We start from the raw sequence: 23750 nt of genomic DNA, 5'->3' as shown, positions 1-23750 counted from the left end.
CATTTGTCCATGAAAGGACTTGTACATAAATGTTTATAAAGCCTTATTTGTAATAGCTATAAACTGGAAACAACCCAAATGTCTATCAAGAGATGATGACACAAAATAATTTTGCTATATTCATACAATGGAATACCACTCAAGAATAAAAAAGAAATGAGCTAATGATACATGTAACAACATGGATGAAACACACAAAAAAGATTAAGCTGAGTGAAGAAACCTAGACAAAAAAAAAGCACACACTGTATAATTTCATTTATATAAAATTTTACAAAATGCAAACCAATCTATAATGACAGAAAGCAGAGAAATGGTTGCCTGAGGATAGAGGTAAGGGGAGAGAGGGAGAGATTCCAAGGGGGCATGAGGAAACTTTTAGGGATGAAGGATATGTTCACTATTTTAATTGTGGTGATGGTTTCATCAGTATGTACATATGTCAAAACTTTTCAAATTGTATACTTTATGTGCATTTTATTGCATACCGATTATACCTCACAAAGATAATTGAAAAATAAAGAATAAGGAAATACACCTCTAACTATCCCATGAATTGAAAAAGAAGTCGTAACAGAAATTTAACAATCCTTGAAACTGAGTGGTAATAACAATATGAGATGTGAAAATGTGAGATACAGGAAAAGTAATATTTTAAGGAAATATGATAGCCTTGGGGCACCTTGGTGGCTCAGTCATTAAGTGTCTGCCTTCGGCTTGGGTCATGATCCCAGGGTCCTGGGATCGAGCCCCACGTCAGGCTCCCTGCTCCGTGGGAAGCCTGTTTCTCCCTCTCCCTCTGCCCCTGCTTGTGTTCTCTCTCTCTCTCTCTCTCTCTCTCTATCAAATAAATAAATAAAGTCTTTAAAAAAAAAGAAATATGATAGACTTAAATGATTGTATTAGTAAGGAAGAAGTTCAGTGATTAATGAGCTAAGTATCCAACTCAAGAAATTAGGAAAAAACAAAATAAACCCAATGAAAGAAGGGAGAAAATAAAGATAAATGCAGAATTAATGTAATGCATCGCAAACACACATTAGAAAAAGATCAATAAAGCTAAAAGTTAGTTTTTATATATATATTTTTAAAGATTTATTTATATTTATTTATTTGAGAGAGAGAGAGAGAGAGCATGAGCAGGAAAGGTGGAGAGAGAGGGAGAGAGAACCTCAAGCAGACTCCACGCTGAGTGTGGAGCCTGATGTGGGGCTCCATCTCACAACCTTGAGATCATGACCTCAGCCAAAACCAAGAGTTGGACACTTAACCTACTGTGCCACTCAGGTGCCCCTAGAAATCAGTTTTTAGAAAAGACTAATAAAAGTGACAAATTGCTGGCAAAACTTATCAAGGAGAAAGATATGTGTCAAACATCAAGAATGGAAAAAGTTCATAGCTAAAAATACAACAGAGATCAAAAAGATAAGCGAACATTATGAACAACTTTATGGAAACAAATTTGGAAACTTAGGTACAATGTACAAATTCCTTAAAAAATATAACTCACCAAAACAGAGTAAAAAAGAAACAGAAGGCCTGAATTATCTATGGCCATTAAAAAAAAAAAAAAAGTCTCCTTCTCATCCCCACAAACTCAAGGCAAATTATAATGAATTTTCAAGTAACAGATCATTCCAAACTTACGCAAACTCATCCAGCATACATGCATACATGCAGAGAAAAGCAATACGTGAAATTCAACATCCATTCGTGATTTAAAAAATCCCCCAAAACAAAAACTCGCTTATCAAACTTTTTTAACCTGAGAGTATAGCTACCAAATGGCTAGAGTAATGGTGAAACATCGGAAACATTTTCTTTAAAATAAAAAGCAAGACAAGAATGCTATGGCCACTGCTTATATTCAATGTTGGACTTGAGGTTCTAGTCAGTGCAATAAAATAAGAAAAAAAGGGTTGCCTGGGTGGCTCAGTCGTTAAGCGTCTGCCTTTGGCTCAGGTCATGATCCCATGGTCCTGGGATCGAGCCCCACACTGGGCTCCCTGCTCGGCGGGAAGCCTGCTTCTCCCTCTCCCACTCCCCCTGCTCATGTTCCCTCTCTCGCTGTATCCCTCTCTGTCAAATAAATAAAATCTTAAAAATAAATAAATAAATAAATAAAATCTTTAAAAAAAATGAGGATTGGATAGGAAAAAAAACAGTTATGGTTTGCATAAGATGGCTGTCTATATAGAAAAAGCAAAACAGATATAAAGACAAAGATCCACATGCAAATATCAATTGCATTTCTCTATGCTATCAACAAAGAGTTAGAAAATATAACAAAAGATATAACTTGCAATAGCAACAAAATATAAATTGTATTAGAAATAAGCTGCCCCTACACCTGAAAGCCTCATTCTCTCTTCAAATCTTTCCTCAAACTCCACCTTCAATTTGGCCTACTCTGATCACTCCATTTAAAAATCACATTTCCCTGACCCCTAAATTCCTGATCAGTTTTATTTTTCCCTAGTTTTTCCACCTATCACATTCTAACATACTTAGAATTATTGTTTTTGCCTATCTTCCCTGTGTCTTCTCCCTCCATGAGAATAGATTATTTTTGTCTCCTTTGTTTACTCTGGTATTCTTAGAGCCTAGAACAATGCCTTGTACATAGTAGATGCTCAATAAATGTTTATTGAATGAGTGAATTGAATGAAAAAAAGTAAGTGTGTGTGGCCTTTATTGAGAAAATTACAAAACTTTATTGAAAGGCATTAGGGAAAATATACATAAATAGAGAGATAAACCATATTCATGGGTAAGTAGACTCAGTAGCATAAAGATGTGAATTCTCTTCCAAATTCATGTACAAGTTAATTGTAATATTAATCAAAGCCCTCAAAGATGTGTGTGTGTGTGTGAGCACATGTAATTTTATAAGTGGATTCTAAAACTTATGTGGAAATACAAAAGACCAAAAAATGCAATACTCTTCTCAAGGACAAGAGAGGGCAGGAGGCTTGCCCTACACACTTGTTAATATCATAATTATGAAGCTATAGTGATTAAAACAATGTGATGTTAGCACAGGGATTATCAAATAAATCAAAGGAACATAATAGTCTAGAACCAGACCCACAAATAAAAGGAAATCTAATTTAGGACATAGATGGAAAGGATGAACTACTTAATAAATGATACTAGAATAATTAGTGATTCATAAGTAAAAATAATTCCATTGATTCCTTAATTCATACCATGCCCCCAAATTAGTTCCACATGGTTTATAAACCTAAATGTAAAATGAAAAACTGTAAAACCTTTAGAAGAAAATATAGAAGAATATGTTTATGAATCAGCATAGGGAAAAATTTCTTAAATAAAACACAGAGTAAACACCATGAGGAAAATATTGGCAAGTTCAACTACATTGTGATACCTGAAATATACTTTCCTGACAAAGGATCAGTATCTAGGACTTATGAAGATCCATTTAAATCAGTATAAAAACCCCAAACAATTCAAAAAGAAAAATGGGCAAAAGACTAGCATATATTTAATAGGAGAAGTAATGCAAACAATAATAAACAAATAAAAAGACGCTCAACTTCATTCGTAATCAGGAAAATGCAAATTAAGGTCCCCACAAAATTCCCTGTGTGGCCACTAAACTGGCCAACATTAAGAAGTTCGACATTAGTAAGGGTTGGTGAGGAGGTGGCAGGGAGCCTGGCTCAGGACAACCCAACCATCTTGGAAAATGGTTCGACATTGACTCCTAATGTTAATCATGTGCATACCCTATCACCTGGCTGTTCCAGTGTTAGGCTTACATCCTAAACACACTCTTGCACCTGTTCAAATTAAAGAGACAGACAAGAATGTTCAGGGCAGTTTTGCTTATAATAGCAAAAAAAAAAGTATGACCAACTATAAATACAGCAACATAGAAAAATCTTAGAAATATAATGCTGAATTTAAAAAGAACACTTTAGAAGACTACTACAGCACGATATCCTTTTTATAAAGTTAAAAACAAGCACAACTAGACATAGTGTTTACTGTATGTGGTAAATTATTTTTCAGAGAGTTGTGTGTGAACACACAACTCAATTTACTTATTACTTTTAGGAGAGGGGTAGGCAGTGGGATGAGATGGTGAAGGAACTTAGAGGTGGCTTCAATAATATTTTTAATATTCGAATTTTAAGTTTGTTGGTCAGTTCATAGGTGTACATTAATTATTATGCTTCCTAATTTCTATTTTGTTATATTTTTCTTTTGTATGTATGGTATGAGACACAATAACTTACATTTTTTTTCAAATGGACCAAATATTTAAATGTAAACAATGAAACTATAAAAGGACCAAAAGAAACCACAGGAGAAATTTTTAAAAATAATTTTGATGTGAGAAAGACCTTTCCAAATATGACAAAAATCCAGTGTACTTAAAAGATTGAGGGGTTGGACAAGTTTCACCCTAAGAAAAGTTACAAGATAACAACCAACTAGAAAAAAATCTGTGCGATTCATGCAAAGGGCTAATTTCCTTAATATATACTCCTACCAATCAACAACAAAAGTCAATCCTTCATAGGAAAAGCAGCAAAGGAAATGAAGAGATAGTTCCCAGAAAAGGAAATACAGAGCGTTTAGATACCTGAAAGGGTGCTCAACCTCAGAGTAAGAGAGATGAAATTCACCAGGATACCACAGTTCACTTTGATGATGGAGAAAGACAAAAAATGGTATGGCGGCCACTGCTTGTTGCAATCATTTCTCAATCCCAAGATCGCTTGCCTTCACTCCTTGAAGATTTTCCTGCAGGATCACTATCTATACTCTTGAACAATGATCCTGTCATAATTCTTGGTGATTTCAGTATCACCATAGATAGAGAATTCTTCCAAAACATTCTCCTCTGCATTCCTCAAGCATCTCTCCTTCAATGACCTTGTCTCTACCTTTCCTTGGCCACATCTTACTGATAAATACAATCTCCCCGAATAATCCTACCTACAGACCACCCATGGTCTAATCATCTTCTAAACTCCAGCTCAACTCCTTTCTGGTACCTCAACTCCAATAATTGTTTGGCCCCATTAGAACCTACATTCCATTCATCCTGCCTTCTCTTCACCTTCCCATATTCCTCTCCCTAGCCCTTAAATTTCTTGTTCCATTTTCGTAAACACCCTTTGCATGTTTCCTTGTACTCACCTGGCAAACCCTTAACTCTGCATATATGTGGCCACTCACCTGTCCTGCACCTGCACTCTCCTGCAGCTCAGCATGGCTGAAGAAATTTCTTACTTTAAATTTATGACCCCAAACCTCAGGCAGGCCCTTAGTGCTGCTTGGCAATCACACGACATTTCCATGGTCCACTTACTCTCCTGGATGCCTGTTTTATGCCCTAGTGTCTCCTTCCCCATCCTCATGTTCAACTGTTGACCTGGCTTTCCATTTGACAGAGAAAACAAAGCAATCGAGAAAGGACATCTGCGAGCTCCCACATTGTATGTCCCTATTTGCCCCCTTCTGGGCCTAGGCTCTCTGACTTCCTTGCTCTGGCCATGGCTAGCTGTCTGTGCTCCCAGCTAAACCATGCCCTTCACTGGCTACAGGACATGGCTCCAGCAATTTCCCCCTCTATCTCCTGCATCATCATTTCCCCCTTTCCTACTGGGTTTTCTCATCAGCGTCTGAAGAAGCTGTATTTTTTTCCCTGGGCCTTACACTGTGCTGCTGCCACCACCTCACTTCTCGGATCCCTTTACAGCAAAACTCCCAGGGTTCCTCTGTTCATTGCCTCCGGTCTCTCTTCTGTTCTCAGACACCTCTCCCACCAGACTTCTGCCCCTCCTCTCTACTGAAATAGCTGTTGCTGAGGTCACCAATGTCCCCCTCATTGCTAAACGTAAGGGTCAATTCTTGGTCTTTTTATCATCTCCACAAGCGCCGCTTGAGGCAGCTGACTGTTGCCTCCTTTTTGGAATGTTTTTTTTTTTTTACGATTTTATTTATTTATTTAACATAGAGAGGGAGAGAGCAAGCACAAGCAGGGGGAACAGCAGGCAGGGGAGAAGCAGGTTTCCCGCTGAGCAAGGAGCCCGACGCGGGACTTGATTCCAGGACCCTGGGATCATGACATGAACCGAAGGCAGACGCTTAACCGACTGAGCCACCCAGGCACCCCAACCTTTTTGGAACAGTTTCTTATCTGGACTTCTAGAACACCCCAATCCTCTGATTTCCCTTTTACCTCCCTGGCTGTTCCTTGTCATTCTCTTTCACTGGCTCCACATCTCCATGGCCTCTAAACACTGGACACCCCAGGATTCAATTCTTGGACCTCTTCTGTTTTCTTCCAGCCTTCATTCCCTGGATGATTTCATTCATTCAGATTTAGATCTGCAGCATGGACCTTTCCCTCGAGATCTGTACTCATGTTTTCAGTCGCTTTTCATCACCCCCATGGACGTTTGGTAAGCATCTTAACACCAAACTCCTGATCTTCCTCCTCCCAAACCTGCTTGTCCTGAAATCTCTTCCTCCTCAGTAAATAGGAACTCTGTCTTTCTAGGTTGATCAGGTTAGACATCTGGGATATGTCTTTGACTCCCCCCACTCTCTGTCACTTTGTCTCTCCTTCCATAACAAATTTCGTTAGTTCTGTCCATGAAATATGTCCAACCACTTCCTGCCACCACCTCCTAACACCCCCTCTATAACAGCCTCCACCTCTTCTCATCTGGATAACTGTACTGGCTTCTTTTTTTTTTTTAAAGATTTTATTTACTTACTTGAGAGAGAGATTGAGAGAGAGAGAGCACATGAGAGGGGATAGGGTCAGAGGGAGAAGCAGACTCCCTGCTGAGCAGGGAGCCCGATGCGGGACTCGATCCCGGGACTCCAGGATCATGACCTGAGCCGAAGGCAGTCGCTTAACCAACTGAGCCACCCAGGCGCCCTGTACTGGCTTCTTAACTCATCTCCCTGCTTCCACCCTTGCCTCCTACAGGTCATCGGCAACACACGAGCTAGAGCGATCTTGCTAAAACATAAATCAGGTCATTTCATTCTTCTCAAACACCTCCCTGCCGCCCCTGGCTTCCATGCCATTCAGAATAAAAGCCAAAGTCCTTATAACGGTCTATATGCAATTTACAAGGCCCTGTCTGCATGGTCTTGCCTTCCTCTGACCCCATCGTTGGTTCCCTCACACCGTCTCCTCCCACGGCCCCCCTCGCTCCAGTCCCCTGTGCTTTCTTGCTGTTCCTTAAACACAGCAGGTCTGCTCCTGCCAAGAATATTCTTCTCCTGGGTTCAAACATGGCTCACTCCCTTCCTTCCTTCAGGTCTTGGCTCAAGGGTCATCTTTTTAGGGAGGCTTTCCTTAAACACTCTAAAATTGCAATCCCCCCTTCCTCGACACCGTCTGATCTTTCCTGATGCTTGCTTTTTCTCCTTAGCTGTTACCAATCTAACACGATCTACGTTTCATTCATTCCATTCACGTCCATCTCCCCTACTAGATCGTAAGCCCATAAACACAAGCCTTTTGTCTGTTTTGGTCACTGCTTAATCCACAGAATATAGAAGAGACCCTGGCACAGAGTGAATATTAAAAAAAATTTTTTTGGTTGAATGAATAAACAACGTATTTAATTGGCCAGAGTGCGGGCAACAGGCATTCTCAAAACTGCCGGTACGAATACCAATTGGTGTAACCTCCGCAGAGGGCAAACTGACAATAACTATTAAAATTATAAACGCACATCTCCTCTGACCCAGCAATTCTGCTTCTATAATAACCTTCCTATGTGTGCACCTATGTGCAAAGTGACACAGGGACAAAGTAAGTCACTGCAATGTATTTTATCTCCGAAAAGGAACAAAAACGGCCAAAATGTCCAGCAATGGCAGACTATTGAAGAAAATTAGAGTTTATCCATACCGTGGAATATTTTGCTGTAGCAAAAAAGAAGAAAGAGACTTCTTGTGTCCTGATACAACCTCCCAGATATACACGTTTCTTGGGATAAAGGAAAGGTGCTTGCAAAGTACATTTCATATGCCCTCAGTTTTAGAAACACAAAAGGAAATGTACAAAAAGAATATGTATCTATATTTTCTTGTCTATGGGCAGACAATGTCAAGAAAGATGCCCAAGAAACTGCTAACAAAGGTTGCTTATCTGGAGAGCAATGGATGGGTGAGTTGCCGAGGTGGCAGCCTTTTTGCTATAAACTCTTCTAAACTTGAATTTTTGCTCCTGTGAATGTGTTCTCTATTAAAAGGAGAATAAAGCAGGGTTTATGTTCCAATATGGAGCGATCTCTAAGTTGTATTGTTACAGATTTTTAAACAGGTACGGTACAAAAGTCTGCCGTAGTAGGGGTGGGAGTACTCTTTTGTACCTTTTGAATTTTGTACCTTACATATGCATTTGCTCTTCAAAAAGAAATAAAATAATTTAAAAGAATCATGGCGGGAGAATGCATTTTTACATGCATCACCTTGACAGTCCTGCGACTGAAACCTGCCAAGTATGTCCCCACTTTTCAAATGAAGGAAACGAAGTTCCGAGAAGTCAAGTCAAGCAGCGCAGAGGTGGAAGTGGAGCGGGGAACAGAACACGGCCTTCCTTCCCTGCGTTTCCCATACCAGCCCCTCTGGCCTCCCAGCCACTCTCTGGGCTGGGGTTCACTTCCTCCCCACCCCGCCCCCACGCCCTGCCCTGGGAAGCAGAACTCGGAAGCCCAGCCCCAGGAAGTCTGCCACCAGGGGCTTCACGCAGAGGCAAGGGGGGGGGCGGCTCCCTGGTGTCCGGCAGTTTCTCTCTGCTTCCAGCCACCAATGGGGGGGGGGTCAGCCCGCTGTGGCCTCCCAGGGCCTCCTCCCCAGCCCATACCTGTCAATAATGACCGGGTCAGAGGGCGTCTCATTCCGGTTGCCACAGCTCTTCCGGTCACAGCACCGGCTGGGGGAAGAGGAAAGAGGGAAGGAGGAAGGGAAGGAAGGAGAAGGGGTGTGTGTGTGTGTGTGTGTGTGTGTGTGTGTGCGTGTGTGTGCGCGCGCGCGCGCATTCATCCGGTTGAGGATGCTGTGTCCTGTCTCTGAGTATGGAATCCCTGATGGGAGGACTCACTCCCAGGAGCCTGGGGAAGAAGGGTCCGTCGCAGGGAGCTGGACAGCCCAGTTCTGAATGTAAAGTGGGCCAGGAAACCCTTGTCCCAAAGGCATGCTGCTCCTGGAGGATTCAGGAAAGGCAGGCTGCAGGCCACCTCTGGGGTCTCTCTCTCTCATACAGCAAAGAGCTCGGATTGTAAGCATACAGCTCAGGAATTATCAGAAAGTGAACCCCCGTGTAACTGGCACCCAGACCAAGAAAGACCACATGATCAGTGCCCCAGAAGCTTCCTCACGACCCTGCCTTGTCACTACTCTTTCCAAAGGCAGCCAGTGTCCCGACCCGATTTTTGAACAGCGTTCTCTTTTCCATGCAAGAGGAACTGCTTCTCAGGACCCTGTAGGATGGGCATCTCCTGGGGAGACCTTCCCTAGAAAAGCCGAACTCTGGGGTAACAGGGACCAGGAGCCAAGAACTGAGTCTGCCCCACCCCCCCTCCCCTAGAGAGCACCCTGAGGCTCACCCAGGAGGCAGCAAAGTTTCCTCTCTTTAGCTTCTGAGCTAATCCGGGAGGCCCAGCCCTGCCCCCACTCCTCAGCAAGCCTCCCCTGAGCTTTATTAGTTAAGCTTTCCAGTGGTGGCAGGAGGCCTCTCTTACAAAAACACTTGGAGAAGCCACATAAACAGGCCAGGCTAATGGGGCCTCAAGGACCCTGTCTTCAGCCAGCACTGTGCTCAAGGGCCTCTCTAATCCCTCCCCGCCTCCCCCAACCAGGCTTCCCCAGGGAGCTTCGAGGAGGGGGGTGGCAGCAGTGGTCAGGGGCAGGGCCCAGTGGGGACCAAGGGGCAAAGGTGCAAGTGTCCCAAACCTCACCTGCACATGATTTCATGGGTGAGTAGCACTCGGCACATTTCGGGGTTCTTGTCCTGCCCCTCATAGATGATGGCCTGGGGGGAGAGGAGGAATGCACAGGCTCAAGGGGAAGGGGGCAGCTCTCAAGTCCAAGTGTAGGGGAGAGATGGGCCCTGCTCTGGGGCGCCAAGAAGGCAAAACAGGAGCTGGGACCTGGTCTTCCCAAACCAGGACCCCCACCGGGGGCTGCGGTCCGCAAGAGCGGCATGAGGTAGGTCTACAGATTCTGTTTGTCCACAGGCAGCTTTTTCCAGAGCCAGCTCTGTTTGGGGCCGGGGAGGTCCCCAGGCCACAAGGTCAGGCTGTTGGTGGGGTAGACACACTCCTATCTCCACTGTTCCCATGCCCCTAGGGGACCTCGCCTCCTGCTCACAAGCACTGTCCCTCTGGGCTCTGCCCACCAGTCTCTCTCCCCATCCCAGGCCAGCGTGTCCTCCTTGTGCTGCTGGATCAGCCTCCCCACCAGTCCCCCTGCCTCCACTCTGCCCTGCAGCGGGGAGTGAGCTTCCTAAACTGCAGCTCTGGCTGCCCACTTTATGATCCCCTGTGCCTCCAGGCCATCCCTTATGGGTGGGGTCCCTCTCTCTCTCTCTCTCTCTCTGGACCTCCTCCAATCCCTTCCACACTTGTCCCCACGCAGTCCCACTGGCCGCTCACTGGTCCGCTTCCCCCACCACGGTGACCACAGGCTTTCTAGAAACAAACCATTTCTCCCCCTGCCCTGGGATTGGGTGGAGGCTGCTGGAAGACTGTGGGAAAGCCCGTCTCCACCTTGCATTCCAGGCCACTGATGAGCCCGTTTGTGACTCAGCCCGGCTCCTTACCAGCACGCACAACTTCTCTGAAAAGCCCTGAGATTTGCGGCCCTGCCTTGGGCAGAATCCATCAGGATTTACTCAGGTTTCAATTTCCCCAAGCTCCTTATGCTGGCCTCTGAGCCTCCTGTGAGCTTCCAGATCAGCAAGGCGCTAAGGATCTGCAGTAGAAGCTCTGGGACCCCACCCAGTCCCCTTCACTGGACCAGGGCACCCATCCCCCAGCTGTGGTTAGTGGAGGCTGCTAAGGGCTTTCTCTTGAGAATTGCTCTCAGCAGATAGGAGCTGCTTAGCTTGGAAATGTCTGGAAGGTTACACTCTCCCCTTGGGAGTGGCCCCTAGCTAACGACTGACTGATACAGGGTACAGAATCCTGGCCTCCTTGCCTCAACGGGGCACGACTCTGTTGCCATTCCTTCTCTAGAGCTCCCTGGGGATCAGGGTGAGGCTAGACTCCCGCTGGGACCACATCCTTGCTGAGCCCTGCTCAGCCTTCTCTGTCCCGCTTGCCTCCCTTCCCTTCTCCTGAGAGCTTCACCCCTGCTTCCCAATAAAGCACATGCACCTGAACGTCCATCTAGGCTGGACTTCTAGGGGATGCAACCTAAGACAGGGCCTTTGCACAAATATTGTCTTTTTCTAGACTGGAGGGCAAGGCCACACATCCTCCTGCCATAGGAGCTGGACCAGTGGGGATGCGGGGGGAGGGCGGGGGCAGGCACGAGGATGCTCACTCAGATGGGGTCCAAGAGGAGGGCAAGATGGGCCTGAGCCTCCCCTGGGCGGGCTCACCTGCTTGGACATGGAGTCAATGAGGCGCACATAGAGGTCCTGCTCCGTCCGAAGTCCTAAAGGTGGGGAGGTGGAGAGGGCTTGCTGTGGCTTCTAATGACTGAACCACACTCTGCACCCTTCCCACCTGGAGCCAGGCCCTCCTCAGCCCCGAGGGATGGGCCGCTATGTGTCACACAAGGTGCAGGGAACCTAGACCTCCTCTGGGCCCTGGCGGGAAGGGGCGGCGGGCCTCACTCACCATTGTTATACACCAGCCGAAGGCGGTAGTGGACCCCGTTGTTGGTCTTTTCAGCTCCAGGTTCCTGCATGGGGAGGACGCTCAGTGTCCCCACGGCTCCACCGGCCTCCCCTCAGCCTCCCTGCCTAATCCCAGCCTTCCTCCCTCCCTTCTAGACCTCCCACCCGCTTCTCCCCCCCCCTCCACCGGCTGTCCATCCGTCCGCCCCGTGGGAGGGGGTTCCCTGAAGCCCCCCCTCCCCCCCCACCCATGCTCTGGTCCCGTGAGCCCACGAGCCTCTCACTCGGTCCTTTTCCACGAAATCGATGAAGGCCGTGCGCTCCACCTCCACGGGCTGCCCCTGTCGGTCATACATGGCCAGCACGAAGTGGAAGAAGTTGGATTTCCTGAGGTTGGAGGGGGGCTGCTTCTCAAAATGTGCGCGCGCCAGGCCCACGCCGCTGCGAGGAGGAAAGGGGCTGGCAAACCACCGGACGCGCCCTCCCTCTCCGGGGAGAAAGGCCCCTGGGCCTCCGACCAGGTGGGGGGGCGGTGCTGGTCAGGGCGCGGTGCTGATGCTGCAAGAGTCTGGGCCAGAAATCAGATGGGATGGGCCCCTTCCACCCTTGCTAGGGATCTCGGTTCCAGACACGGCTCCCCGGACCAAGGTCACCCTAGCCTGCTCCCTTGGGAACAAGGGGCACAGCAGGCAGCGACCGGGGCACCCCTGCCAGGCCCCCTCCCAGGCTTTTCCCTGGGCCGCACGTTTTGAAAGGCTGATCTCTAAAACCAAAGGTACGAACAGCCCATCTAACTGACCAGAGACTCCTGTGACTGCCCTTTAGAGCATCAGGGGGCAGCTAGGAGGTTGTGGAACAAATAACCCAGGGTACCCCAGCCCACGCATTCGTGAACCTGTGGCATCGTCTGGGAGATAGTGGTGTCCCTCAGGCTCTCAGACACATTAAACTGGCTCAGGGCCACTAGTCTGCCCAGCCCGGAGTCTGGGCTGAAGGCAGGGGGTGCACCCCCGGGGTGTACAGGGACGGCCTTCACACAGTGGGAAAGATATACACTGGCTTCTTTGAGCAGAAGGACCTTCTGGTCTAGCCTCGCCAAGGGCGGTCACCTAGCTCATCAGAAATGACTCCTAGGGCACCTGGGTGGCTCAGTAGGTTAAGTGTCTGCCTTCGGCTTCAGGTCATGATCCCAGAGTCCTGGGATAGAGTCCCGCATTGGGCTCCCTGCTCAGCGGAGAATCTGTTTCTCCCTCTACCCCTCCCCCCTCTTTGTGATTTCTCTCTCTCACGTTCTGTCTCAAATAAATAAATAAATAAATAAGTAAATAAATAAAATCTTAACAAAAAGAAGAAGAAGAAAAGAAATGACTCCTAGAAGGGGCGCCCCGCTGGCTCAGTCGGTGGAGCATGCGAATCTGGATCTCAGGGTTGTGGGTTCGAGCCCCACCTTGGGTGTAGAGATTACTTAAAAATAAAATCTTAAAAAAAAGAAAAGAAAAGAAAAGAAATGATTCCTAGAAGCAAGGCCCTGGCAAGAGCAGGAGGAGAAAAACAAAGGCCCGATTCACCAAGTAGTTCCTCAGCCCCAGCGATGTACCAAGCCCCAGACACACGGCACTGAGTGGGGCCAGAATTAAATGTCTGGAAGGTTAGAACTAGATATAGAGAGCTATAACACAAGACAAAGTGGTGGGTGCCCCTCAAAAGATGTTACATACCAAAAAAAAAAAAAAAACCCCAAAACAAAACAAAAAACAACGCATAGTAGCAAAGGAAGAAAACAATGAATTCTTTCTGTGAGAGATGAGGGGAAGCCTTCATGGAGATGGTGGCTTTTCCCCTGGTTCTTGAGGAATGAGTAGGAGCTCAACAGTTGCAGCAGGCAAAGGGGCAGAACAAACAGCGTAAGAAATGGCTGTGGGTGTGAAGGTTGGTGTCGCTTGGACCACAGATTTTAGAAAGTTAAGTGAAGAGAAGAAAAAGTTGCATTAGAAGTGCCAAGTCTGGAGAGACACAAAAACTAGGCCACGAGTTTAGACTGTCTCCTCTGGGCCAAGGTCTTGAAAAGAGTGCTCCTTACGTCTCTCATGGCTTCAGATCCTCCCCCTACAAAAGGCAGCTATGGCCACCATTGCTGGGAAATGAGGCTTCACAGAGTGCACAAGTGTATGTAGGGGGCCCTGGGACACCCTCCAGGAATAGACTCTGCTTGGCTCAGGCTGGCTCCCCGTGTGTGGTAGCCAAGATGGTGCCCCATGATCCCCACTTCCTGGTATTTATGCTGTTGTGTAGTCCCCTCCCAGACTGTATCAGGGTTGGTCCGTGTGGCCAGTAGAATATGGCACAAGTGACAGCAGATGATTTCCAAGGTTATAAAAGGTCATAAAAGACCTTGTTCTGTTGGATCAGCAACCAGGGCAAAGCTGGCTGCCATGTTGTGAGGACACTCGAGCAGCCCTGTGGAGGGTCTACATGGAGAAGAACCAAGGTCTCCTGCCCACAGCCAGCACTTAGCTTGTCAGCTGTGTGAATGAACCACCTTGGAAGAAGACCCACCAGCTCCAGCGAAGCCTTCAGATGACTGCAGCCTCAGGAGAAGCCCGAGCTGCTCCCTCACTCCTGACTCTCGAGAAACTGTGTGAGGTAATGGGTGTTTGTTGCTTGACACTGCTGAGTTTTGAGCTAATTTTTTTATGCACCAATTCTGCTGAGGGCTATGGCTTGAGAAATACAATGAAAGGCCACCAGAAGGTTCTGAAGCCAGGCAGAGCTTAGAAGATGCTGCCCGTGGGGAGGGCGCAGTGGGGGTGGGAAAGCGAGAAGCGGCCGCAGGGAAGCAGAGAGGATGTGGATGGTAGTACTGCCTTGAACCATTCAGACCAGAGTCCCATCATGGACACGTCACTGCCACTGCGGAAACATCTGCCATATTCATCACTCCTTAATGTTGTTCATATAATTTTAAATCAACTTACTCTTACTCTGCTTCACACAAAACCATAATATCTGGGATATTCTGGCTTGAGGGGCTTGTGTTTTTACTCGTACATGTTACAGTGAATACCTAAACTTTAAAAGGACAATTGTCCCATCTCCTTAAGCCTGCTTGGGAGCCTCACCGGTCCTTGTGAAATGTTGATTTCAGGGGCAGAAGTGATGGGTCTTGCTGGTTTCTGATCAAGAGGAGCTGGAGGGGACCACCGACACCTTCTCTTCCCCACCAAAGGTCCTTTCTACACGTGTCCCTTCCTCCAGGGACGTCCTCCTCCCTCGAGCTTCCCACCTCCTCTGCCCTCTCCTCCCCTCCCCCTCAGGCGACAAAGTCCTTTCAAGTCCTGGCCTTGACCCTCCAGCTTCCCATTTGCCAAGTGGCAGGGAAGCCCAAAGAGCTTTGATCACAGCAGGTCCCTGATTACTGCTGATGAATATGCTAATGAGGCAGCAACCCTGACTCCTCCTTCTGGCCCCAGGACCAGTTTAGGGGGAAGAGGAGCTCCCTGGGTCAGGTTCCAGGACCACCTGAGGAGAGAAAAGGCGGAAGGGGGTGGGCTTGTGGAGCCCTCCCAGATCACTATGCCCTTTATTCTGTCAGCTAGGCCAGGAGAGGTGCCTGGAAGGCTCTCACACAGCAGGGCTGGAGGGTACGGAAAAAGGGGCCTTCACAGAGGAGGGGTGGATGCTGAGCAATAACCTAATCCCCTACACCGCTCAATACGCCCTTTCTTCACAGACACCCCTCCACTTCCAGGCCAAGAGTAAATCAGTGATGCTGGCATGAGTTCTCTCTCTCGTCCATCCCTCTTGGCAAATATCAGTCAGTCCTGGGTCCTGGCTGCGTGTCAGCTCCTGCCGGGCTTCTAAGGACCAGACCTGGGAAGTCTGGCCCAAGTCCCAAGCCAAACCCCCTTCACAGGGCTGCCCTCCATACAAGAGGGGATTCCTGGGGAGAGAGGTCAGGAAACCTAGGGAGAGGAAAGATGGCAGGTATCCCTGCTCCCCCCCCCCCCGCCCCCACAGCCTGGGGCCTATGGACCGGTATCCAGTGCCGCCAGCTGGGGGTTGGGTGGGAGCCTCACTGCCTCACATGCTTATGCCCAACCCCAAAGTGGGGTAAGGCTCAGGTCTACTTCTCCTGAGGCAGCGCAGCATCATCCTCCCTTCCCCACCTTGCTGAGTGGGTCTGAGGCACCCTCCTCCTCCTGGGCTCACACGCATCCAGGCAAAACAATGGGACAGGTGGCTAGTTTACAGCTCCTAGACAGGATTACTATCAAAATCAAGGACAGAACAATAGGAGTATTATAGCTCCAACCCCTGCCCCCCCGACCGCCGCAGATCAGGAGAGGACTCCAGAGTGGGCAAGACCGCTGTTGGGCATACCCAGGGCTGCTCCTGGTCTGGGAATGTCTCCAGTTTACCCTGTTCATACCCCTGCTGGACATGTGAGAGGCTCAAGGTGAAACAGAAAAACTTTTGCTTTAGAAAGTCATTCTCGTATTTCCTATGACCAAGAGACAGACAATGACAGAAGGATCAATCCATCAGCAAGAATGTGGGGTAGCTCTGGACTATCCCTTCCTTCTCCTAGTTCCCCCGTGTACCTCTACCCCCAATGTGCAGCAGGTGACCAATCCACATGCCTAAATGGAAGTGCGAGCCTCAAAGGGAGAGGGTTGGGGAGCGGACAGACTTTAGCTCTTCCCTCCCTGGGAAGAGCTGGATGCTCTTGTAATGAGAAAACAAACCAAGATTAAAGAATAGAAAGAAAGAAAAAGAGATTCACTCAAACAGCTCAGAAAATGGACACAGGGGATGCAGAGAGGTCGGAGAGCCCCTGCTGGGTGCAGATGTGGGGTGGGGTGGGGGGTGGGGCCCCTGCGGGCTCTCATACTAGCTTAGAGACAGAGAGATGTGGATGAAGGCCAGTATCTCCGATTCTGCGGTCTCCCACTGGGGTGTGGGGAGAAATTGCAAGCATGTCCACTGATATGAATCCCTTATCGAAAAGAAAAAAGGGGAAGCAGGAGTTGGGTCCCTGAAGCCTGGAGAGGCAAGGATTCAAATGCAAACAGTTAATGTGGGAGATGATCCCCGCAAACACTTGGGCGGGCTGGAGAATGAGAAAGAGAAGTCAAGGCACTCGGTAAAAGGGTGCTCTATCCACAAGTTACGGCTGGGGGCCACTGCAGCTCCTCAGTCCAGCTGGGAGCTCTGCAAACAGTCTAGAACAGGCGCTTCGGAGGAGGGAGCTGGGGTAGTTATCCGCCAATTTCAGTTAGTCGTTGGTGGAGGGCTCCTGGGCCGCCATTGCTCAGGAACTTCTGGCCCCGGATGCAGGTGGGCAGAGCAGGCTCCGGCAGATGCTAGCAGGGGAAGCAGACCCCTTACCAAGGGTCCTGAGGGGAGAGGAGCGGGGTACCAACCACCGGCCATCCAGAGGTCTGCAGTGTGTTAGAAGCCAGTAAAATTACAGCCTAAGGGACTGACTGCAACTTGGCAGATAGGAATAAGAATGGCCTCACCTGGTACATGTGGTGCTGGAGCCTATAATTCAGAGACATCTCATTCCCTGAGCCTCATTAGTGCACGAAGCATGCCACACAGGCGCCTTTTTCAGAAAAATGCAGCCAAACGACTAGAACAGCCACATTAATCACTTTTGTGAGACTCCAGAAAGAATTACACATCTCTTGGCTTTCTTAAAAAGCTTGTTTTCAACAAAATGTTCAGAACAGTTTCCTATCAACTCTGGAGTGTGCTGAGGTGGTGGGGCATTTGCTCTTGTACTAAAGAACCCAGACATGGGAGGAGAAAGCGCTCGTTTTCTTATTTCTACCATGGCCTGCTCACCCCCATTCCCATCTTCGGTCCTGGAATAGCCCCTAAGTTAAAGGCGACGGTGGCAGAAGGGCTTTGGTGTGCGCATCTACTTTGTGGTCTGAGGACACCTGCTTTGTCGCAAGCATGGATGTGCATGGGCTTCCTGAGTACTGTGCTGGGAATCCAGGTTGAAGTTGACACCAAGGACAACCTGACCTTCCCGGCTGGGGCCATTCAGGTGGCCTGTGCTTGGGGGACGCGTGTGGGGACATGCTGGGGGCTGCAGAGTTGTCTGGCTGCTATTGCAGAGGCCACAGCGGTCCCTGGAGATGCTCCTTCCCAGGGCAGGGCAGGATCCACCAGGGCCCTTCTCGAGGCAGCTGCTGGCCCCTGCCACGGCTTTCTAGCACAGAGAGCACCGCACCATCTCAGCTCTGTCCTCAGGAGGTCAGTTGGGGCTCCTTACATCCCTGACTACACGCTCATGATAAATAAGAGCAATTTAAAACGAGCATCCCAAACCCCTCAGAGGACAGGTGGCCCAGGCTGGAGTTTGGCCGCCCCCCAGGGGCATCTTTGGACCTTCTGCATCCCCCTGCTCCCCACCGAATCCTAACTCTTGCCCGCCTTGATAGCCCAAGGTTCTGAGCAGTGCCTTGGCCTTGGGCCTGATGCACCTTGGAATCTGGGGTGCTGGGGAAATGGGGACAAGCCCTAAGGTCGTCCGCAATGGGGGGAGGCTCCCCCAGGAGGTAGAAGGAACAAAAAGCATATGTCTCCTGAGTCTCATCCCTTGTCTCAGCTTTCCCTAAAATCTCTGCGAATTGCAGCCCTTCTTTCCCCCATCCTGGCCCACTACATAGGTCTCCCTTTTCTCTGTGTCTTCTCTTCCTCCAAGCGTCCCACTGGTCCTGCTCCCTGCACGCCTCCCCTGGGCCCCTGGGACTGCTGATTGGCCCATCAAATTGGGCCTGGCATTCCTGGCCCCAGCCAAGATCTGTTGGCCTAGCCCTGCGCAGCCCAACAGGCCCAGAGCCTAGCTGTGCCACAGACCGGGAAGATAAAAGTAGCAGCCCACTGGGGCACACCCACCTTGACAATGTGGACAGAGGGAGGACCTGGAGGCTCTGAAGCTGCGTCCAGAGGGGCCTGTGGGAGGGAAGGCTTTGGGGCTGCTTTATACCCCCTACTCCTGTTGCCCAGCAGCGGCGGTGGCGGTGGGTGGGCTCACCTGCCACAGGAAGTTGTCTCAGCCACCGAGGTCCCCCAATGGGGGGGATCTCACTAGCCAGGGCTTCCACCCTTCATCTTGCCCTCCATTCCACCTAAAGGCTGCCCACCCTGCTTCTCTCTGCCCACCCCGTCGCCACCCACCCACAGGCCTGCCTGCCAGGTCCCAGGCTGAGGAGCGGCTATTAATTATTAAAGCAAACAAAAGCATTTCCTAGCAGGGAGGCTAGCGTGCAGCTGCTTACAGGAAAGGCAGTCCAGCTGGCTTTCTCAGGGCCTGCTTGTGTGCTGGGACCCGCTCGAGGGGGAGGGTGGGCTTGGGTCCTGCAGGGGTCTCCCTGGGCTGGGAATCCCACCAGGAGAGGAGAGCGGCTTCTGGGCTGAGCACCCCAGCAGGAGGACGCAGTCTGCAGGGCAGTCTGGGGAACACGGGCTGGGGCTGGCGTCTGCAACTCGGAGATGAAGTGGCAGCACTGGCTAGGGGTCCTTGTGCAGAGCTCCCCACTGGGAAGATCCTGCCAGACTTCCCTCCCCTGCCCTCCCCTCTTGCCTCCAGGGCAAGGGCATGGAACCCCTCTCTTTCCCTACCCTTCTTTTGCTCAGAACTTTCCTTCCTGTTGGCAGAGCCTCCCTCACTGATCTTGGCAGGTTCTGGGCCTTCTCCTCCATCTCCACCTTCTGTAAGACTTGGCGGCATAAAGCTGGGAAGCGGCAGCAGCCCAGTATCTGGTTTCTGGAGTCAGGTAGATGCTGGAGACCACCAACATGGGGAGGGGAGCCCAACAGAAAGGGATCTGGGAACTTTCTAACATGCACCCCTGTTTCCTTCAGCAGATACTCGTTGCCCCCCTGCTGACTGCTCCAGCCTGTCCTGGTGCTGTGGACACAAGGACAGTAAGCCACCATCCTTGCCCTAAAGGAAGGCACGGGCTGGTGGGGCACCGCTGACTCTGGCCTGTGGCCCGCATCCTTAGGCAGCACTGAGAACTGTTCCTGAGGTCCGGTGGGAGGGCGCACATAGAGAAAGTGCTGGGGTGCAGTGGGTCCCCGAGACTGGAAGACTTTATTCAGTGGGTATGTGGGCGCTGGGGCCAGGGGAACTGTTTCAAGAGGCACCGTTGGATGCCAAGTATCATGCCAAGGGCTGGAAGCTGGAAGGGAGTTTGGGGTTAGATGGTGGGGAGCCCTGAGGGCTGAATACCTGGGAGGAAGTGGGGGTGACTGAAGTTTTTAATCGGAGAAGGACATGATCAGAGAAGAGTTCTTTGGAAATATTGCTCTGGCCCCCCCCCCCCACCCCGGGGATGGCAGATGGTTTCAGGGGAGAGGTGAGAGACTGGGGCTGGGGCAGTGGGATAGGGGGCTGCGGTGGTAAACGGGGGCAGGTTAACCTTCAAGCCAGGGAGGAAAGAGGTGGAGGGCAAGGGTGAGCTATTGTTAAAAGGTGACCTCGGACATGAAGAAACATCTAGGAGCCTTGACAGTCAGGGGGCTTTGGGGCAAGGCATCAAAGACAACTGTCAGATCCCAAGCAGGCTTGGGGAAGAATGCTCCTGGGCAAGTTTCCCAGAGGTAAGAGGGAGAGAAAGCAGGCAGAGGTTGAAGAGGGAGGTAGGGGATGGGGAAAGGAAGGTTTGTTGCTGGTGTTTCAGGATGGAAAGACCTGAGCCGAGGACTGACTAACCGACTGACTGGGGATCAAGACACAAATAGAAGAGATGATGGGCCACTTTGGGAAGAATGAGGAGAAAGGATTAGCCTGCTCTCCCATGGAAGGAGGTGGTCCAGAGTCAACCAAATGGGGCGGGGTTGTGCTCCCAATCTGTGTCCTGAGGCACAGAAGTCTCTGGACTTGCAAATATGGAGCCCAGTCCTGAAAAAAAAATGTCCCTCTTCCAACTGGGGAAGCCTCTGAGTCCCAGCGATGTGGTCCCCAGGACTCAGATGGGACACCTCAGTGCCACTCAAGAACCGCCCCCCTCACGTGCAGACAACACTGCTGTTGGTCAGATCCTCCGGGAAAGGGCCCCATCCCCACACTTCTGCACCCACAGAGGCTACAAGAGCACCACCTCCTTCGCATCTGCTTCCCCCTCATTAAACCTGCTGGCTTGACACAGGGACAGAGGGTCCGGTCAGAGAGAAATAAGAACCCTAAGCCCCAGGGGCTCCCCTGGCACTCTTCACCCACTCTTACGAGGAGCTCTCACCACAGCTGGTGGTGGAGAAAAAGATGGAGCCCCCGTTAAGGAACAGATCGTCTCAAATTAAATAAAAAAACAGAACCAACAGAGAACCCGGCAGGATACAGAATTGTATGCACAGCCCAGGAAAAAAGCATGTGAATGTGCAAAAAGATGGGAAGGAAATACTCTAAAATGTTGACGGTAGTTGTATCAGAAAGGTGGAATTTTGTTTTCTACTTACCAATTTTTCTGGAATATAGTTATATCATGAGTAAAACTATGTAAATTAATGCATGGCAAGACGCTCTTCTCTTGAAGAGATGAGCTCCAGGGAGAGCCCCCCAGCACTCCCTGCCAACAGTCAGCAAAGGACAGGAGTGCAGAAACACAGGTTTGGTTCCACAGGAAACAAGGTGTGGGTCTGTTAAAGGGCGAGGCTGGGCTTGGACTATGAGCGGTGTCAGCGGAACAGGCCCAGGGATAGGAATGTTGGGCCGGTGTGCCAGGCCTCGTGGGCCTTGGCAACTCTCCTACAGCATCCCTTCAGGCTGCCGGTCGAGCACCTGCTGAGACCTTGCGGCAGCCCAGCTCCCACGTGCCCCAAGGGTCTGCAGAGGCAGCACCTCCTTAGTCCTAACCACTGAGAACTCGAGTAGGATATCTAACACCCCCCCTTCTCAACACGCCCCCTCCCACCGCACCACTCACAAGTAGGGGCATAAAAAGTCCGTGGTCAGGTGTTGTGGGGGCAGGTCAACAAACCCTTTAAACTTCCTCTCCAAACCCAGGAGTCCATTCCCTACCCAGGCCCCGTGCCCAGACTCCTGCAAAGGCGTCGGCATAGATGCTGGGTTCCCAGGGACCCTTCTGCCTCCCCCAGGGCCCGCCAGGAAACCACTCTGAGGAGAGGCGGGGCCTGAGCGCCCAGCCCCAGCCCCCAATCGTTCCAGCCAAGGCGACTGTCCAGCTCGCCTGTTCCCCACTCTTCAGCCCCCAGCCTCTTCTCTGGCTCCACACGCACCCCTCCTTCAACTCCGAGGGGCGTGGGAAAGCAGAAAGGGGGCTGGGTTTTGTGCCTTTCCTGGCAGACAGCCTCGGAATTGGACAAGGAGAGGCTCTGGGACTGCCCACGAAGGAGGGGTTGTCTGTTACTTGACGGCCGGTGGCTGTGGGTCACGGCTCAGGGACTGTGGACAGCGGGGATACTTTCTACTCTAGAGCCCTGGACCGCCGGCCCCCCGAGCGACAGTCGGAAATCAGAAATCAGAGCTGGGACCGCGGCAGAGGTGGCAGAAGCCCCGCCCCGGCCCGCCCCATAGCCTCAGGAGGAAGCAGAGGCGCTCGGGGCAAGGGTGGGCGGGAGAGCCTGCCGGGACCGTCCAGAGTTAGGGCTTCCCCCCACCCCTCGCCCCAGCAGCTCGGCAGGCTGAGCGAAGGCGGCGCGGAGCCGTCCAACCCGAGCGCTCCGGGTCGCGTCCGAGCGCTTACCTCTGCGCCGCGGTGCTGGCGTCCAGGATGCCCGCGCCCTGCATCCAGGAGCGCACCGAGCCCAAGCCCGCGGGCAGCAGCGGCTCCTCCTTCAGGTTCAGCCCGCCGCGGGGCAGAGAGTCCTGCGCGGGGAACATAAGGGCGCGCGGTCGGTAGGCGCCCCCGCCGCCGGGAATGCGGTCCCGCCGAGGCTGCGGGCGCCTGGGCTCAGTCAGACCCGACGGCAGCGGGCGCCTCCAGGAGCGCAGCGCAGCGCCGGGTCCCCGCGTCTCAGTGCGCGCTCGCCTCTCGGGCGCTCCCTCGGAGAAAGCGGGTCTGCGAGCGCCGGCGCTGTCCCCTCCCCTCCCGGGGCGCGGGGCGGGGAGATGGAGGGATTCCCCCGCGGCCTGAGCGCCGGCGGGGAGCGCGGGAGCGGAGCCGGCACCCGGTCGGCGCGGAGGCGCCCCAGAGGCGCGCTCTGGCGGCTGCCCAGGGCCGCGGTCGTCGGAGGGGGGGCGGCCCGAGCGCCCCGGGAGCTGCCTCCGGCGAGGCGGGGGCGCGGGGCTGCCCGCCCTTTCCCCCTCGCCCCCCCCCACCTCCCGCCCGCCCGCGGCGCCGGCGCGGGGCGCTGATTACCATCCGGGAGGCGGAGGCTGCGGGCGCGGAGCTCGGCGGCGGCGGCGGCGGCGGCGGCAGCGGCGGCAGGAGCAGCAGCAGCCGCGCGTCCCGGGGAAAGGCAGGGGCAGCGCCGGGCCAGCAGACGCCGCCGCCGCCAGAGCCCCGCGTGCCCCGCCGCCCCGGCCCTGCCGCAGCCCCGGGCGGCAGCACCTGGAGCAGCAGCAGCAGCAACCCGGCCGACTCCCCCCGGGGCCCGGTTCCCGCGCCGCCCCGCCGCGGCCGCCGCCGGCCGCCGCTCCCCGGGGCCTGGCCGCGGGCCCGGGCCATCCCGCCGCCGCCGCCGCCGCCGCCGCTCCCGGGGGAGCGGGAGTCGAAGGGAGGGAGCGCGGGCGGGAGGAGGGATGGCGGGAGCGGGCGGGCCCAGGGGACTGGGGGCCAGGGGAGGCGGGGGCGGGGCGGCGCGGCCGGCCGAGGGGCGGCCGGGGACGTGACATCATCGGGGGAGGAGCGGCTGGGCCCGGGCCGCCGCGGCGGGGCGGATCCTGGCGAGTCGGTCGCCGGGGCTGGGGGCTGCGGCC

At 51.8% G+C, this 23750-nt stretch overlaps 1 protein-coding gene across 2 annotated transcripts in view; it reads right to left on the bottom strand.

Moving 5' to 3' along the window:
• Positions 1-23499, bottom strand: part of EBF4 (EBF family member 4) — a 57778-nt gene extending 34279 nt beyond the window's left edge. The window contains exons 1-7 of one of the 2 annotated variants that reach the window (XM_025876608.2): positions 23191-23499; positions 22576-22697; positions 12136-12292; positions 11853-11916; positions 11612-11667; positions 9966-10039; positions 8873-8941 (exon numbers count right to left, since the gene is read on the bottom strand). In XM_025876608.2, the coding sequence (XP_025732393.2) occupies positions 8873-8941; positions 9966-10039; positions 11612-11667; positions 11853-11916; positions 12136-12292; positions 22576-22697; positions 23191-23499 (851 nt within the window). Of the gene's footprint in view, positions 1-8872; positions 8942-9965; positions 10040-11611; positions 11668-11852; positions 11917-12135; positions 12293-22575; positions 22713-23190 lie in introns of those variants that run through there. The other variant, XM_073878474.1, reaches the window with a different exon arrangement.
• Positions 23500-23750: the final 251 nt, after the last annotated feature.

Source organism: Callorhinus ursinus, unplaced genomic scaffold, assembly GCF_003265705.2.
Source record: "Callorhinus ursinus isolate GAN/ISIS: 27379988/994484 unplaced genomic scaffold, GSC_fseal_2.0 scaffold29, whole genome shotgun sequence".
NCBI lineage: Eukaryota > Metazoa > Chordata > Mammalia > Carnivora > Otariidae > Callorhinus > Callorhinus ursinus.
This window is presented reverse-complemented; position numbering and strand designations above follow the sequence as displayed.